The 15,897-nt window shown below is 46.2% G+C and overlaps 1 protein-coding gene across 2 annotated transcripts in view; it reads left to right on the top strand.

The window, feature by feature from the left end:
* The window catches only part of LOC144782014 (ras-related protein ORAB-1-like), a 141,995-nt gene that overhangs the window by 61,438 nt on the left and 64,660 nt on the right, over positions 1 to 15,897 (top strand). For both annotated transcript variants that reach the window (XM_078661125.1, XM_078661124.1), the window contains exon 2: positions 8,970 to 9,070. In XM_078661125.1, the coding sequence (XP_078517251.1) occupies positions 9,048 to 9,070 (23 nt within the window). In that variant the 5' untranslated portion in view covers positions 8,970 to 9,047. The remainder of the gene's footprint in view (positions 1 to 8,969; positions 9,071 to 15,897) is intronic.

Raw genomic sequence — 15,897 nt, 5'->3', positions numbered from 1 at the left:
CTCTGTGGTGGTAGAAGGCAGAAATTAGGCGAGGAATTTACCCATGAGGAAAGTTTTGGCATCCTTTTTGAAGCGTGCCAGAGAAGGGATTCTTCTGATGGCGCGTGGGAGCGAGTTCCATACTGTTGGTGTGGGCCCGGAGAAAGCCCGATTGTAGGTTTTTTTCCCCCCGAAAACGCACAGGTTGGAGCAAGAGGTCTCTGGCGGACCGGGAGTTTCTGATTCCTCCAGATACCACTAGTTTCTGTGCCAGATAAGCAGGGGAGTTTGCGTATAAAGGCCTTGTGTGTGATGCATGCCAATTTCAACTGTATTCTGGGCTCTAGGGGAAGCCGGTTCAAAGCTTTCAAATGTGGAGAGATGTGGTTGAATTTCTTTGAGCCGGTAAGAAGTCTGGCGGCTGCGTTGAGGCAGGCTTTCAAAGGTGCCAGGGAGATCTTAGGTCGACCCGAGAGGGTGGAGCAGCCATATTCCAGTCTAGAGATGACCAATGCCTGGACCGCCATTTTTAGGTCAGGAGCATCGATAAAAGGTTTCAGTTTCCTTAGGTAGCTCAGGTGGAACCTGGCTGATTTGGCCATCGAGTTGATATGGTCCCGCATGTTCAGGTTGCAGTCAAGGATTATTCCCAGCGATTTGGCTGAGTCCACAATGGTCGGTGGGCAATTGAAGGATGTGATGGCATTGATCCATACTTGAATCTCCGGGTCAGTTTTTGTCGGGGAAATTAGGAGAAATTCAGTTTTCTTTTCGTTGAGTTTGAGTTGGTTGGAGGCAAGCCATTGGACAGTCCGTTTCAGGGCCTCATTCAGGGAGAGAATCTCCTCGAGAGATGAAGTTTTTATGTATATTTGAGTGTCATCGGCGTACATATGGTAGGAGATATTAGCGGTGCATAGTACCTCAGCAAGCGGCTCTAGGTAGAGGTTGAAGAGGGTGAGGGACAGCGTTGATCCTAGAGGGACTCCCACTGTGACCGGGGAGGGTGAAGATAAGTTGCCGTTAATTATGAATCTCTGTGATCGGTTATGTAGGAAGGACCTAAACCATTCTAAAACAGAGCCATCCAATCCCATCCTGAGTTTGAGGCGTTCAAGTAGTTTTTCATGGTTGAGGATAGATCTAGGAGGATTAGAAGGCAGGTTTTGCCTTGGTCAAGGGTTTGGAGGGCATCGTCAACAATGTGGAGCATGGTAGATTCAGTGCTGTGCCCAGGTCTGAATCCAGATTGGAAGTCATTGAGTAGGTGGAAGTTGTTGATGTGTTGACTTAGTTGCTGTTGCACACACTTCTCTAACACTTTGGCTAAGAGAGGGATGTTTGAGATAGTTCTAAAGTTGTCAGGGGAGGCTGGATCCAGAGAAGTTTTTTTCAACAGGGGGAGGACTTGGCCGGCTTTCAGAGTCAGGAATCGATCCCTGCTAGAGAGAGGCGTTAATTATTGCAGTCCAGCTAGGAATAATGGATTGGGTGGCAGCAGCAAGGCAGCTGGATGGGAGCGGGTCATTAAAGTGATTGTTAGGGTTTAAGGTAGATAGGATTTTAGAGACGGAGTCTTCGTCATAGCACTTAAAGTCGGTCCAGTGTGCTTGATTTTTTGTTGAAGTCCGTGAGGGTAGCGCGGAAAGAGGAGGCAGGCCAGGAGGGGGTTGAAACTATGTGGCGGTACTGAGTTCGTTTCCAAAGGCTAGGATTTTGCCAGCAAGAAAGAGGAGAATTCCTCGGATGATATTAGAAACTTGGGAGTTTCTTTCGGTGTTTTAGCCGGTTTATTGGATTGGTGTTTGACCAGTTCAAAGAGCTTGCAGGGTCTATTCTTGGCATTCCCCAGTTCCAATCTGAAGAAATCTTTTTTTGAGTAGAGGATGTTTTTGTTTTAGGCGTTTCTCGCCTGGCGGAGAAGTTTTAGATGAGCGGCAGAGGGGTGCTGTCTCCATATTCTTTCAGATTGCCTGAGGGATCTCCTCTCCTTGTTGGGGGATCCAGTGAACCAGGGGTTTCTGTCTTTGATTTGTGTTCTTTTCAGTTTTAGTGGGGCTAGGTCATCTTGAATGTTCGATATAGTCGCTGAGTAGTGATCATTAAGGTCTCTGACCGTTGTGATATGCGAAGGGCGGGGGGGAATTCAGATTTTCAGCGGGCCTCCAGTACCCTGTGGTCGAGGTTCTTGGTGTCTCTGACCCAGCGTTTGGGAATCACCGGTTGCGGTGCCTTTGTCTTGTGGGTCCCAGGTAAAAGGAAGGTGATGGTGTGGTGGTCAGACCAGTCGCATGGCTCTATAGAGGCAAGCTTGATTGTTGATTCCTTAGAGATGATCCAGTCCAGAGTGGCCTCTTTTGAGTGAGCTGGGAGAGAGGAGGCTTGGGTCATGGCTTGATCGACCAGGAGGTCTTTGATGGCGTTGACATGAGGATCCTTGGGATCGTTCCAGGGCAGGTTGAAATCACCAAGGAAAATCTCTTTAGCTTTAGAGGAGATCTTAGTTGTGATAATTTCCAAGAGGTGATCAGTGAAGGAGTCGTTCAGGCCTGGAGGTTGGTAAAAGATGTGAAGATTGCACAGTTGGGTTGAGTTGCTGCAAATGGAGAGGGCGAGGTATTCGCAGGAGTCAGTGGTATCCGCCATAAGTTCCGTGACAATGAGGTTAGAGCGGTAGATGCAGGCGATGCCTCCTCCTTTCCTGCTGGATTGCTTGTCCAGTCTTGCATTGTTATAGTTGGGAGGGACAAAGAGGTCTAGGCATGGAGATGAGGGTTCGTTGAGTCATGATTCTGTCAGAATTGCTAGGTCGAATGTTTTGTTCAGTATAAGATCGGCAATATTAGCGGCATGCTTAACTGCTGATCGGGAGTTGATTGAGAGACCAGACAAGGAGGGGTCGGGGGAGTGTCAGGAGTCGGGACGGAAAGGTGTACAGGCGCTAGGTTGCTTATAACCACACTTCTGTTACGGAGGGTAGCTGACCTGGTGGAGTTGATGGTGACCGTACCGATGGCATGTTCGGAACTCACATCTAGTAGACAAGGGGTGACTGGCGCAGAGTTGTAGTCTTGGAGGATGGCGAGGATTTCATTTTCAGTGAGGTCTAGTGGACTTGGGGTGGCAGAGGTGGAGTTGTAGGAGAGGGTGAGAGCTAGGGTTTCCTTCTCTGAAAGGTGGCATGATTGCTTGTGAATGTGTCTCAGGGATAGCGGTAGTGGGTGCTTTTGGAGCTCTGTGCCATGAGGAGGGGTGGAAATCAGCAGGGGCTTGAGGTTAGCAAGGGAGAGTTCGGCGAGGTGAAGGAGGTTCATTAGGTCCAGAATGGAGTTATGGATGCTCTGAGTTAATATGGCTGCTCTGGAGTGCAGAGTTTCAAAATCCATATAAGAGGTAGGAGCTAGAGGACAGGGGGGCTGCGTTTCAGGAGCAGTACGAACGGCATGCATAGGTGGTGGGGTAGAAGGGATGGCTCGAACTATATTGTAGGCCTCTGGAGGCGTACCAATCTCGCAGTCAGAGTGGAGAGCCAGCGGGGAGGAGGCTAAAGGTCTAGGGACGATTATATTGGAAATGCTGGGAAACGTGTTATAGAGGTTAGGGTGATCAGGGTTGGAGAGCCTTAGAGGGGGGTTTTGTGGGCTGGGAGGGCTAGCTCGACTTGTATCGGAAGTCTTTGGAATGAACCAGTCTCCAAGTCAGTGTGAGGAGTTAGGGGAGAGGAGATCGAAGATGTAGGGGCGGTTCTGTAGGCGAGGCCGGGAGGCGTGCTGGGTAGGTTAGGATGGTCTGAGTTCGAAACCCTTGGAGGGTGGTTTGTGGGTAGCTAGGCACGCTAGGCTGGCTGGTCGTCGGTGCAGGTGTTAGTGACTCTGTCAGTGTCGTGCACATGGTTTCTGATGAGGGTGAAATGGTCTGCAAATTTATTAAGGTTTTTGGTTGAGGCTTGGATCATTACGATGCCGTTTTTGTAGAGGGTGATGGTGAGGTCAGCTCACAGGGTTGAGGAGTGCGCTATTGTAAGCTTGGTGCCGTATTGAATGTTCCTGGTTGAGTGAACATTAACCCCTTCCATGCTCATGACGAGCTCAGCTCGTCATGCAGTACACTGCTAGTGTGCTCATGACGAGCTGCGCTCGTCATGAACAATGGGAATCATTGAGTTCCAGCGCTGAGGGAGAATTGCTGTAGCATTGATGTGGTTAAGAAGACGTGCAAAGGTTTTGCGCCAGGAGGCGGGTCTTCTGGAGTAGAAAATGAGGTAATTATTTACTGTGCCGATATCCGCACTGTAATGCAGGTCAGATATCAAAGTCTCAGGGTGACTTATTAGAGTAGAGTGCTTGAATAATCTAGCAGCGGTTTTGGAGAGGTTGGGGGGGTAGGCCAGAGTATATCAGTTTTACCCAGTGGCGGTCAGGCCAGGACCTGACATGTTGGCTAGGGTGGGGCACTATATGACCAACCAGGGTCAGATAGGCAGCAGGGGGGATGGGTCTCCAGGTATCAAGCCGTGAGGGAACTATAGTGACTGAGAATCTGGTCTCTCCTGAGTGTTATCAGGCAGAGTGGCGTCTCGGGCACACACCAATGTTTCAATTACACAAGTGGTATAGGTGTCTTCAATGAACCTGGTGAGCAACAATAAGTCTGGAATGCCACTACATATCAGGAGAGGATAATAAAGATGTAATCCACAGGATTTTATAGCACCACCAATTTAAAGTCAGGCAAGTCTTCAATGAGGCTAGTGTAAATGACCAGGTCTTAAAGTGAGCAACAATAAGTCTAGAATGCCACTCTCAACATATCATGAAAGGATAATCAAGGTGTAGTCGATAGGATTCTGTAGCACCGCCATTTTAAAGTCAGGCACTGTATGGTGACTGAAAATGTCTTCAACCGTCGCCATTTTGGAGTTAGGCATTGCTCAACAAGAGATTCATAAGAGAGCTGAGAGCAGACCCAGATGAACAGCACACTCTCCAGGGTTGCAATACAATTCAAACAAAAGACTGGTGTCTTTCTTAAGATCGTATTGGGCTTCTTGTGATCCTGCTTACATCCTCAGTTAGTGGCCAGGTTGTTATATAAGGTTTATAGCACTAATATAGCAGTAAGCTAAAAATTTAAAATATATTGAAGCATCTTTAACACCTAAGAAAGCATTGCCAACACTGATCTCAAGCCAGCACTTTCAGTTCAAGTTTAAGGCACATGACAGTGCTTGGTAGGAGATTACTTGTCACCAATAAACCATTTCCGCATCCCCTCTGGGCAAACTGAATCATACCCATTACTCATTCTGACTTAACTTTCCCTTCGTCTGCGTATAAAGATGCAGTGCTAAGTCAGAAGTAATCTATTCCATAGTGCAGGCTCTTTAAAAAGATGAATAGAGAGCAACAACATGCTTCTTGCCCTTAAAACTCATTCACAGGGTTCCGTAAAACTCTGTCTGCTTTAACCTTTCACTGCACAAAAACTTAGTTTGACAGCTCTATAAGGTGCAGATCTCATTTGGGAGCGTGGCGCTGTACAACCGTTTTGAGAGCGAAAAAAATTAAATTGATTGCATGGTTCTAAAACAATCCAAAGAAGGCCTTGTTAATAAGCAAAGCAAAACAATACCAACCTGAATAAAAAGTTTCAGAATGAAATAGGGATGGAAATGTATATTGTGTTGGCCTGAAAATAATTTGGCAATTAATTTATTAAGCATCTTAATCAGAAATACATAAAAGTCCTGAGATAGTTCTCCACCTAGCAGAACAACCACGCCTCAGTAATAAAAATATGCAACTCTGTCCTATTCCACCAATCTCTTTTACCTTTAAATTGAACCATTATTCGCATCCACGAAAGCTCTAGCATTTACTACCATCTATGCTGTACTTGAAAATGTCTACCCCTAAAGACAACACCGATCTGGCCAATGCTGTCACAACAATTCAGCCTTGGATGCCCATGCACCATATAAAACTAAACCATGCCAAAAGGCTGTTCTCCAACTCACTGACCTATTCTTCTTCAAACCTGGCTCATGTCCTCAACGTGTTTGAGTACGCCATCAATCGTGGAATATGCCAGATTTCTGCAAGATAAAAATCTTAACATACTTGCTCACATAATCTCTCTAGCCATATATACACAAAGTCAGATCAGACTTCCCGGGGTTGTCAAACCATTCATACTGGAGCCCAACTTTAATACATGATGCAATCCCTACCGCTATCATAGACAGACTACAGTAACTCAGTATTGTATGGTAAATGCAAACTTCACCCACCCACCTCCAAAAGTCACCCTCTGTGCAGATGCAAGATCAGTATAGGAACTAGAAGTCTGAGCACATCATGCCAGTTCTGATCACCTTCGACTGACTTTACTTCGAAGCCATCACTTTTAAACTGGCCTGCATAGTACACAAAGCTCTACATACCACTACTTTACAGTATCTAAATCACAAACCTGCCATCCCAGGAGGGTCTATCCTTGACAACCTACATCTCAACCCCCTCCCCTCCCTAGCCTTCAAGATAAAAAGAACCGTCCACCAAGCATTTTCGGAGAACACACATAAGTATGAAACTCCATACTTCAGCCATTAGAACAAAGTATTTGACGTCTTTTATTTAAACAACACTTCCACCTTCAACGACATTCCCACGTTTTTCCCTTTTATTAATCTGACAGTTACAGATTAGTAGTAGACCGCACCAGATTAGTAGTATCGAACCTGTCGATTGAAGATTAGTAATGAAGAAGAGAATATAGTTATGTGAGGAGTTGCCAAATGAAAGTAGATATAGTATAGAGATGTAGTATAGATACCTACATAGATATTCAGTATCCCTGCCAACATATAGTCGGAATCTAGGAGATGAAAATACAGTGGTACATTTTTAAAGAAGTGGGAGCAGAATATGGGTTTTGGCTTTCATTTATTTATTGAAGGAAGAGGAAGGTGTCTAATCATGCAGCATTTTTATTTCATTAAGGTCACCACGCCTTCTGCACGAGTTTCTTTATAAAGATGCATTGATGTAGGCAGCTACAAAGCTTTAAAGATGATGGAACCTATTAAGCATTCATCAACAGGAAGCTGGGTTCAGGAACGCAGTATGGGAAAGATTATTCAAATTTCTTTGCTCCCTTTAGGAAATGGGCTGATGCATGTAATCACGTATTTCAAGTGAAGCCAGGTGTGATAGATGTGGTGTGGTGTCCATGATGGAATGGTGTAACAGTATTACTTTGTATACCTATTGTTATACCATTTCAAGATTTGTGGCATGTTGCATCTAGATGACATGTGGTAGCTTGAAGGTATGCAAAATAACATTTGAAGATGTCCACCTTCTGCTGTTGGCTGTGCCTGTGTTTGCAATGCAGTTCTGCAAGCAGTGGCAATGCCTATAGCTGTGGGTGGAGCGAAATATGCCAAGGGCTTTCAGGGGGGTGGGAGAGGGGCAGGGGACCTGCAAGAGAGAAATACACCAAGCAACTGAAGTGCTCTGTCAAGGAGGAACTGGGGGAAAGAGAGAGAGAGAGGGATATGGAGATAGTGTGTGAGGGGAAATTCCAAGGATGAATGAGGAGGTGAGGTTTGGGAGTGCGAGAAGGGGCGTAGAAGACCGAACGGAGAAGGACATGCTGTCTTCTCAAGGGCTAAAGTGGAAATGCCTAAACATGGTGCCATATGTTTGCAATAAAACTGAAGATGAAACCCAAACACTGAATTTAAATTGTATAGACCCATATGGGTGGACCTAGAAGGCATGTGTACTTGGATCAGGCGTAGAAGCCATTTTAGTTTTAATGTACAGCAGAGGAAAACATGATTGTCACTGGTTCCAAGATACCACTGGCTTTGAATTACTGTAACACAAAGGTATGAAACATAGATTAATGAAGGATAGAGGTATCATGACACACTCGACGCATATGGCCTCTCCCACACGCAAGAATCTTAGTAAATAGCATATTCAATTCTGCACATCTGCTTATGTACTATATATATGTGCATATGAACTAATATTAAAAGAGTTGTGTCCCACAATCACATTGCTGTTCCTTGGTACTTATTTTGGTTGGATGTCTGTGTTGTTTTGTACCTAGACTCACTGTACCTCTTCTAAGGTAAGCCCTGGACTAATGGCCCACGCCTACCTAGAGAATAAAGAATGCTGAAGGGATCCTCAAGTTTGTTGCAAACTGTGTACATTGAGTGCTAATTATTACGGACCCAGAGCCTTTTCTCATTTAGAGAACTCCGAGGCACCTGTGATTACCCATTGAGGGGAACCTAGCCGAAACATTTGTCGTCAGTTTAGACATGGCAGCTGCATATGTGATTCCCTCTATTTTCGCCACTCGGTCCCTGGTGACGTTTTCAGATACATTTTAATGACAATTCTAGTGACCAGCGACGGTCGAGACAGCATAACGTTTTTAATGTTAGTTATTGCGCACCACCAACTATACTTTTGTGAAATTCATTTATAACATAAAAGTATGTAACACGCAGTGGATGTTCAGCTGAGGAGGATGCCCGTTGATGTACTGATGTTCTTATGATAAGCTCAGTGCTGTCGGATGACTGGTAAAGCGGATAGTGATCATGTACTATTTTTATAATCTTGCACTTTGTCGTGGATCTCACCCAACTTAAACGTTTTCCCTGACAATCTCTGACTATATTGGTTTTACTGTTGGTAAAAACTGAAAATAAAGGTTTAAAAATGAAAAAAGTATGTAACATGATTGTATTCAAGGCTCAGATCTAACGCTGTATTACACCCCATTTATTTTATTTATGTCATTTGTAAAGCACCTGAATCACCCCACATGGGATACCTCCGCTTTAGGGATCAATCCTTGGTCGTGCCAAGGAACTGCAGATCTTTCACTCAGAAATGTAGTTGAAATGTTTTTCTTAGTGTTGCATACAAATCTCACTCTCGCAATGTTTTCTTCCGTTGCTGCAGATTCCAAATTGAAACAAAGGTACTACAGGATCAGGAGGATAACCCCGAAAATAAGACAGAACATTAGCCAAAACAGCGATGTCCGCGATGAACCCAGAATAGTAAGTACAAAACCAACCTGAGGCAGATAGAACAATACTTTATATTTGAAAACTTGTAGAACCACACAAAGAACACAACAAAGAGGACTTTTTGCTATTGTTGGAACTACTAATACTTCCATTGTTATGTTTTCAAGTGTTATAGCTATTTGTCCTGACATACTGCCTAGTGCCTCTTCGTTGCTGGATCGTTTCTGCATTATTTCATTCTTTGTGTGACTTCTTTTTTGTTTCACTCTTTTTACTGGTCTCCAACTGCAATCTCTTTTTCCCTCTCATGCTTCACTCTCCCATCCCTCTTTTTAGGTCTAGCCCACAGAGCATTCACTGCAGGATAATGTGTTGTATATACTTTGTGGGCTCTGGAGTATTTCCGCAGGACTTGTCTGCTTCCGCTTTTTCTTTGTGCTTGGGGACTTCTTTTCACTGTGTTTTAAGTGGCTACAGGCTACATGTGTGCGTTCTCTACCTAGGTCATGCTCCGATCGGGCGTGCACTCCACCATGCCCCCGCAGACACTGTTCATTCTAACAATCCCTATTACAATTAACACACAGCAAGAGCAAAGAATACTATGCCTCCACACCTAAGCTTCTGATTTATTAGTGAAATAAAGCAAACAATGTACTTTTCAACTTGAAATTGTTACTGTACTGACCATCGGTTTGTGCATATCACACTTATAGTATAGGATTTCAACACATATAATGAGTAATGTAAAAACAATGGAGTGCTATCTCCTTGTTTTGGGAATGTCACATCTGATCCAGTTGAGCTAATGTCCTCTGTCAAAAGTGTGGGATTTAATTTCTTCATTCACAATGTTTGATTTGCTACCAATGATTTTTTTCGCTTTTGTTTTAAAAATCAATAAAGTTGATTTAAAAAAAAAAAAAAAATGGAGTGCAAGTATTTCAATCCACAGAATAATTTCTAAAGCCTTGCAATAGCTCTTGGAAGCCCTGTATTTCATTTTGTTACAATGCGCTCTGCAAGTGGTTACAAAACGTTTTCAGGACGTGAATGTAGGGATTATCCAAAGTCAGTAGGCTTTGTGCCTGCATTCCCAGAGACCTTCTGTGTCAGAAATCACTAATACCTCCGGTGTTCATTCTGACTTGATCTGTCCCAATATCTTCTTGGCCCACAGGCTGGAGTTGCCTACTATTTTATCATTGCAACGTGTTTACTTTATTTTAGTTTTATTTTTCCTTACTCCTTTTGTTAACCTGTTGCCAGGGCTCGTATACTGTAATTCCCTCTACCAATATGGCCACCATTAACACTTGTCCGCACTGTGCCCTTCCTAGTGCTCCCGCGCCTCCTCCTCCTTTCTTTATCTTGATGCACAATTGCTGACTGCATTTAAATGCCGGTGTGTATTCGAGCCCCTCTGCTATTAAAGACACACGCGCTAATCCTTCCGGCTCCTGCTGTTCTATTGGCATCCGGACACTCGTAGTTGGATCTCTCGATTCAATATGGTTTTAACGCCCCCTTCCCTTAATTTTAGGGCATTATAACGTTATTAACTTCACAGATCCTTCCATATTTGGCATTTGTCAGACCGCTGACCCTCGATTGGGAACACACTGTTTCCCTTCCCCGCATCCTGGTGGAACCACTACTGACCCCCAGCCACAGACAGTGTGTTGCATGGCTAAATATTTAGAAGGCCGCAAAGGCGAGACTGATTGCATTGCAAATGCTTGTTTCTCCTGCTGCTCTTTTGTCTATTGCTAGTGCTTTGCGGACAGGGCTCTTCTTACACCAGGGTTTGTGGTGGGAGCTCCCGCCATCTTTGGGCTGTACTGCGTGTTCGACAGTAGAGCTTGGTCAGTGCAGACACATGTGTTCTTCTTCCATCGAGATGTGGAGACCACCCCAGGTTTTATTACTGATGGTACAGAGCGGCTTGCTTGTGGGACGTCTGCTGTACACCTTTGTGCAGCCCAGGCACCAGTTCAGGAATGCTGCCAGTTTCACTTTCCAGGTTTAGCCCTCCACGGCTCTGCATAATATTTTCCCAGTCTGTCTTATTGCTTATAGTCTTAAAAATATAGATGGTAATATATATATTCCTTCTTCCTCTGAACGTCCAAGCTCTCCTTCCTTCTCCCTTGTCCCTCTCCCAATGGTCACCACCTACAGGTGATCTCTCAGTTTTCATGTCTTTATCTCTCATATTGTTATCGAACAATCCCTCAAGCAGTACTTATTGTGTAACATTGGCCATCAGATGTGTTCTTTAAACACTTGAGCTTTGATAAAACATGGTATAGATGTCTTGAATTTTTTATTGGTTAATCTAGATTTAGCTTGCATCACTGAAACCTGGCTGAAAGAGGACTTGGCTCCTGACATTGTACTGGCAATCCCCCCAGGTTATCATAGTAAGCAGCTTGACCATCTCTCACACCCTGGTGGTGGCATGGCTATAATGTTTAAATCTACTATAATTACATCCACCTTTTAATCGGGGGAGATTACGGATCTATCCTTCAACGAGAACCATTAACCTTAACTTTTCAATCAATTACCTCCATTTGTTTGAAAAACGATAAAGTAATTGTTCTGGAAGACTTTAACTTACATGTAAATATTAAAACAGCTGTGGTTGCCCAATAGCTACTTAGCTCATTTTCTGCTTTTAATCTCCCTCAGTTAGTGTCTGGGCCCACTCAGCAGGACATACCATTGACCCTATTTTATTTTTTTTAATTTTAATTTCGGCTTCTCCCACCTTAGAGGTGACATGGTCTGACCAGAAAACTATATTTTTCTCTTAGTGTTCCATATTTCAACCAAACCATTATTGAAACTTGGTATTTTGCAGTTCGCCTCCTGTTGGAACCTGGGATGTCAGGTCACCTAGGGTAGCCTGGCCTAGGGTAAGACACAATACTAGAGGCACAAGTGTGAAGGTTGCAAACCACCCAGCAGTAATTCCACGCAATAACACATAAAAAGGACACTACACCAATGTTGGAAAAATAAGTACTTGTTTATAAAAATAATATCTTTGCTCTCTTGGTTCTAGAATTCACAGATCAATATAATACATTCTGTCAGGAGAAGAAACAGTACTTTTAAAATTGCCAAATAATGTCAACACACAGTTCTATGAACTTATCAGCACATTACATTTAGATGTCTTGAAATCAGTAGTCCTACTTTCAGAGCTGCTAACTTATTTCAGTAATTATCATCGATAATACATTTACTCAGACACCAACATTGACCAGATTTGACTTCAATGAGGTGCCCTAAACTCTTCTCATCAGCACCATTACCTCACCAACCAGGTACACGTACAATGAGGAATTTCAGTTAAACCTGAAGTTTACTTAGACATCAGCAAACTCTATGAGGAACTTATGCCTTTACTTAACCAGCAGATTCCTTCAGCCCTCTATTCGCAGTTGGTTCCCTCAAGCTACTCCCCACCTTGTATCATACAGTGGAGGAAACGACCAGTGTCTGAGTTACTCCTTTATGGGCTCTAGCGCCACTTTCCCCTTGCAGATCACCTCCTTACTTGTAGAAGATCTGGCGGTTGAAGTCTTGGTACACCAGGAGATGGGGGGGGGTAACCACCTGGCAAGTCAAAGGAACCAAGCGCTGGCAAAGCTCACCAGCTTCCAGGGCCCCTCAGCCTTTCCCACCCCGCTCGAGCCAACTGCTCTGTAAGGCTCACGAGCGGAGAAGGACAGAGTAATCAGAATTCCCCTGCCGCTATCAGGCTCCTCAGGTTTCCCTTCCCGCTCACGCCAGCTCCTTCAGGAGGCGCTCCAGCAGGGAAGAGGTGACACCACACGCTTTCAGCCGCCGAAGGGTTTCCGGCGCTCCTCCTCAGCTCTGATCAGGGGAACACTACACCTTCAGGCATGCGCGAGGCGCCCGTGCTGTCCCCGCCTCTCACCTCGCTGGCTCCGATGGTGAGACGCTGCTCTCACGCGCTAACTTCCGAGGGCGAGACGCTTCTCTCTCGGGCCTGCTCGATCCTAGGCCCTTCCTGAACTGTGGAAGTGGGAACGCTGGGGGCATGCGCGATAGCGCTCAAATACCTTCAAAACAATGGCACATCCACCACCACGCGGCCGGTGCCCCCGGGGTCCTGTACACGGCGAGATCAGCGCCGCTTCATAAGAACCGGCACCCCTTTCCTTCCTCTGTTTCCTTAAAAGAAATAGAGTCCTGTCGCCTGCGTTTTAGGTAAGGTCCCACAGGGACACACTGGCCAAAGTCTGCTTTACACCTAAGGCGATGGAACCTAGAGCTATATCTCTTCACAGGTCAGCTCCCAATCTCTATCCTTCAGAGACTTCTTAACCCTTGGTGCTGGCAGGGATTGGGGATGAAGTGCACCCTTTCAAAGGTCTCCCTCACTGGGCAGAGGACTGCGCTCCGCAGGGCTGCAGTCTCCTTCTCCTTTTGACACCCCGCTATGTCTAAGCTAGGGGTTGGTCAGGCGCCCAGGGTCTCCAGCCATCCAAAACAGCAGGGTCAGGACAAATAACCCAAGGGAGGAAGGGTGGTGAATCAGTAAGGCAACCCTCTGACTATCCTACCCCCACCTTTTGCTACAGCCTGTCCTCCAGCTGACTCACTCTGGTTAGACAAAATGGCTGTCCAGCATTCCGCCTTTTATAGGCTGACCCTCAGGAGTCCAGAAGGGACCAGAAGGTTCTGGAACGCCCTATTCTACTCTATGGGACAGGTTCTGGGTTTGGCAGTTAGGACAGTTAGTAGCCACCATTTTGTGACTCCAACTATTTTCCTGTCAGAACAGGCCTCTAGGCCTGAGGTGAAAAACTATGAGGGGGGAAAAGAACACCTATCCCCTTGACCAACACCTAGAAAAAGTTAGTGGACACAAAAATTATTAAAGGTATGAGGGGCAAAAAGGGGACAAAATAAATAATAAATTGGAGGGACTACGCAAAAAGCCAGACAGGTCTAACACGCCTCCCCCCCAGCTGAAAGTGGGGAGAACTACCCAACCCCTTGGGAGTCCTCATCACTAAGGCGGAAATACCTGGAGAGACCGTCTGCATTGGCGTGGTCCACTCCAGGCCGATGTTCCACCCGGAAGTCCATTCCCTGTAGGGAAATGGACCACCTCAACAGCTTGGGATTTTCCCCCTTCATTTGCATCAGCCAATGAAGGGGTCGGTGGTCAGTCTGAACCAGGAAGTGCGAGCCAAAGAGGTATGGTCGCAGCTTCTTCAGAGCCCACACCACCGCAAAAGCTTCCCTCTCAATTGCACTCCACTTCTGTTCCCGGGAAAGCAGTCTCCTGGATAAGAAGACCACAGGCTGATCCAGGCCCTCTTCATTTAGTTGCGATAACACTGCCCCAATGCCATGTTCTGATGCATCTGTCTGGACAATGAACTCCTTGGAGAAGTCTGGGGCCCTCAGGACCGGTGCTGCACACATTGCCTGCTTCAGTTTCTCAAAAGCTTGCTGACAAGCTTTCGTCCAAACTACCCGTCGAGGTTGTTTCTTTGAGGTGAGCTCTGTGAGGGGCGCTACAATAGTGCCATATCCCTTCACAAAGCGACGGTAGTAGCCTGTGAGGCCCAGGAAAGCTCGGACCTCAGTCTGTGTCTTGGGGGGTTCCCAGGCCATGATTGCCTCAATCTTTGCCTGCAGGGGCTGCACTGACCCCCTACCCACCAAGTGTCCAAGGTACACAACCGACCCCTGCCCAATCTGACATTTGCTGGCCTTGATGGTCAATCCAGCTTGTTTCAGGGCCTGGAGAACTGCTTGCAAATGTTGCAAATGGTCCTCCCAACTGCTACTGAAGACAGCAATGTCATCCAGGTAAGCAGCAGAGAAACTCTCCATTCCAGAGAGGACCTGGTTCACCAGCCGCTGAAATGTGGCAGGGGCATTTTTGAGCCCAAAGGGCATCACGCAAAATTGGAAGTGTCCCTCAGGCGTGGAGAAGGCTGACCTTTCCTTTGCTCCATCTGTCAAGGAGATCTGCCAGTACCCTGAAGTGAGGTCAAAGGTACTTAGATATTGGGCAGCTCCTAGCCGGTCAATTAATTCATCCGCCCTAGGGATCGGATGAGCATCAGTCTTTGTCACTGAGTTCAGTCCCCGGTAATCCACACAGAACCTCAGTTCGGGTGTGGTGCCTGGTGGCGCGGCTTTTGGCACGAGCACCACCGGACTGGACCAAGGGCTGTTGGAAGGTTCGATAACTCCCAGCTCTAGCATCTTGGCAACCTCTCCATGGATGCTAGCCTTCACCTTGTCGGACAGCCGGTAGGTCTTCGACTTCACTGGTGGGCTGTCCCCTGTGTCCACATCATGGGTACAGAGGTGGGTTCTTCCCGGGACAAGGGAGAACAACGAAGATTACTGCTCCAATACCTGGCGGCAATCCTTTCGCTGCTCAGGAGTTAGGGATGGGGAGAGAATCACTCCCTCCACCGACCCATCCTTCTCTTGGGACGAGAAGAGATCAGGGAGAGGCTCGCTTTCTGCTTCCTCTGCACCATCAGTCACCATCATCAGGATGACCTCTGGCCTCTCATGGTGGGGTTTGAGGCGATTGGCATGCAGCACCCGAAGGGGCTGTCGAGGGGTCTTAAGATCCACCAAGTAAGTGGCCTTACCCTTCTTTTCCAACACTTCAAATGGGCCTGTCCAACGATCTTGAAGGGCACTTAGCTCTCCAGGTTCCATCACCCACACTTTCTGGCCAGGCTCCAACTCCACCGGGTGAGCATTGTGGTCGTACCATTCCTTCATTACTGCCTGGCTGGCCTCCAAGTTGTCAGAAGCTTGCTTCCACAACTGTGCCATTT

Source organism: Lissotriton helveticus, chromosome 9, assembly GCF_964261635.1.
Source record: "Lissotriton helveticus chromosome 9, aLisHel1.1, whole genome shotgun sequence".
NCBI lineage: Eukaryota > Metazoa > Chordata > Amphibia > Caudata > Salamandridae > Lissotriton > Lissotriton helveticus.
This window is presented reverse-complemented; position numbering and strand designations above follow the sequence as displayed.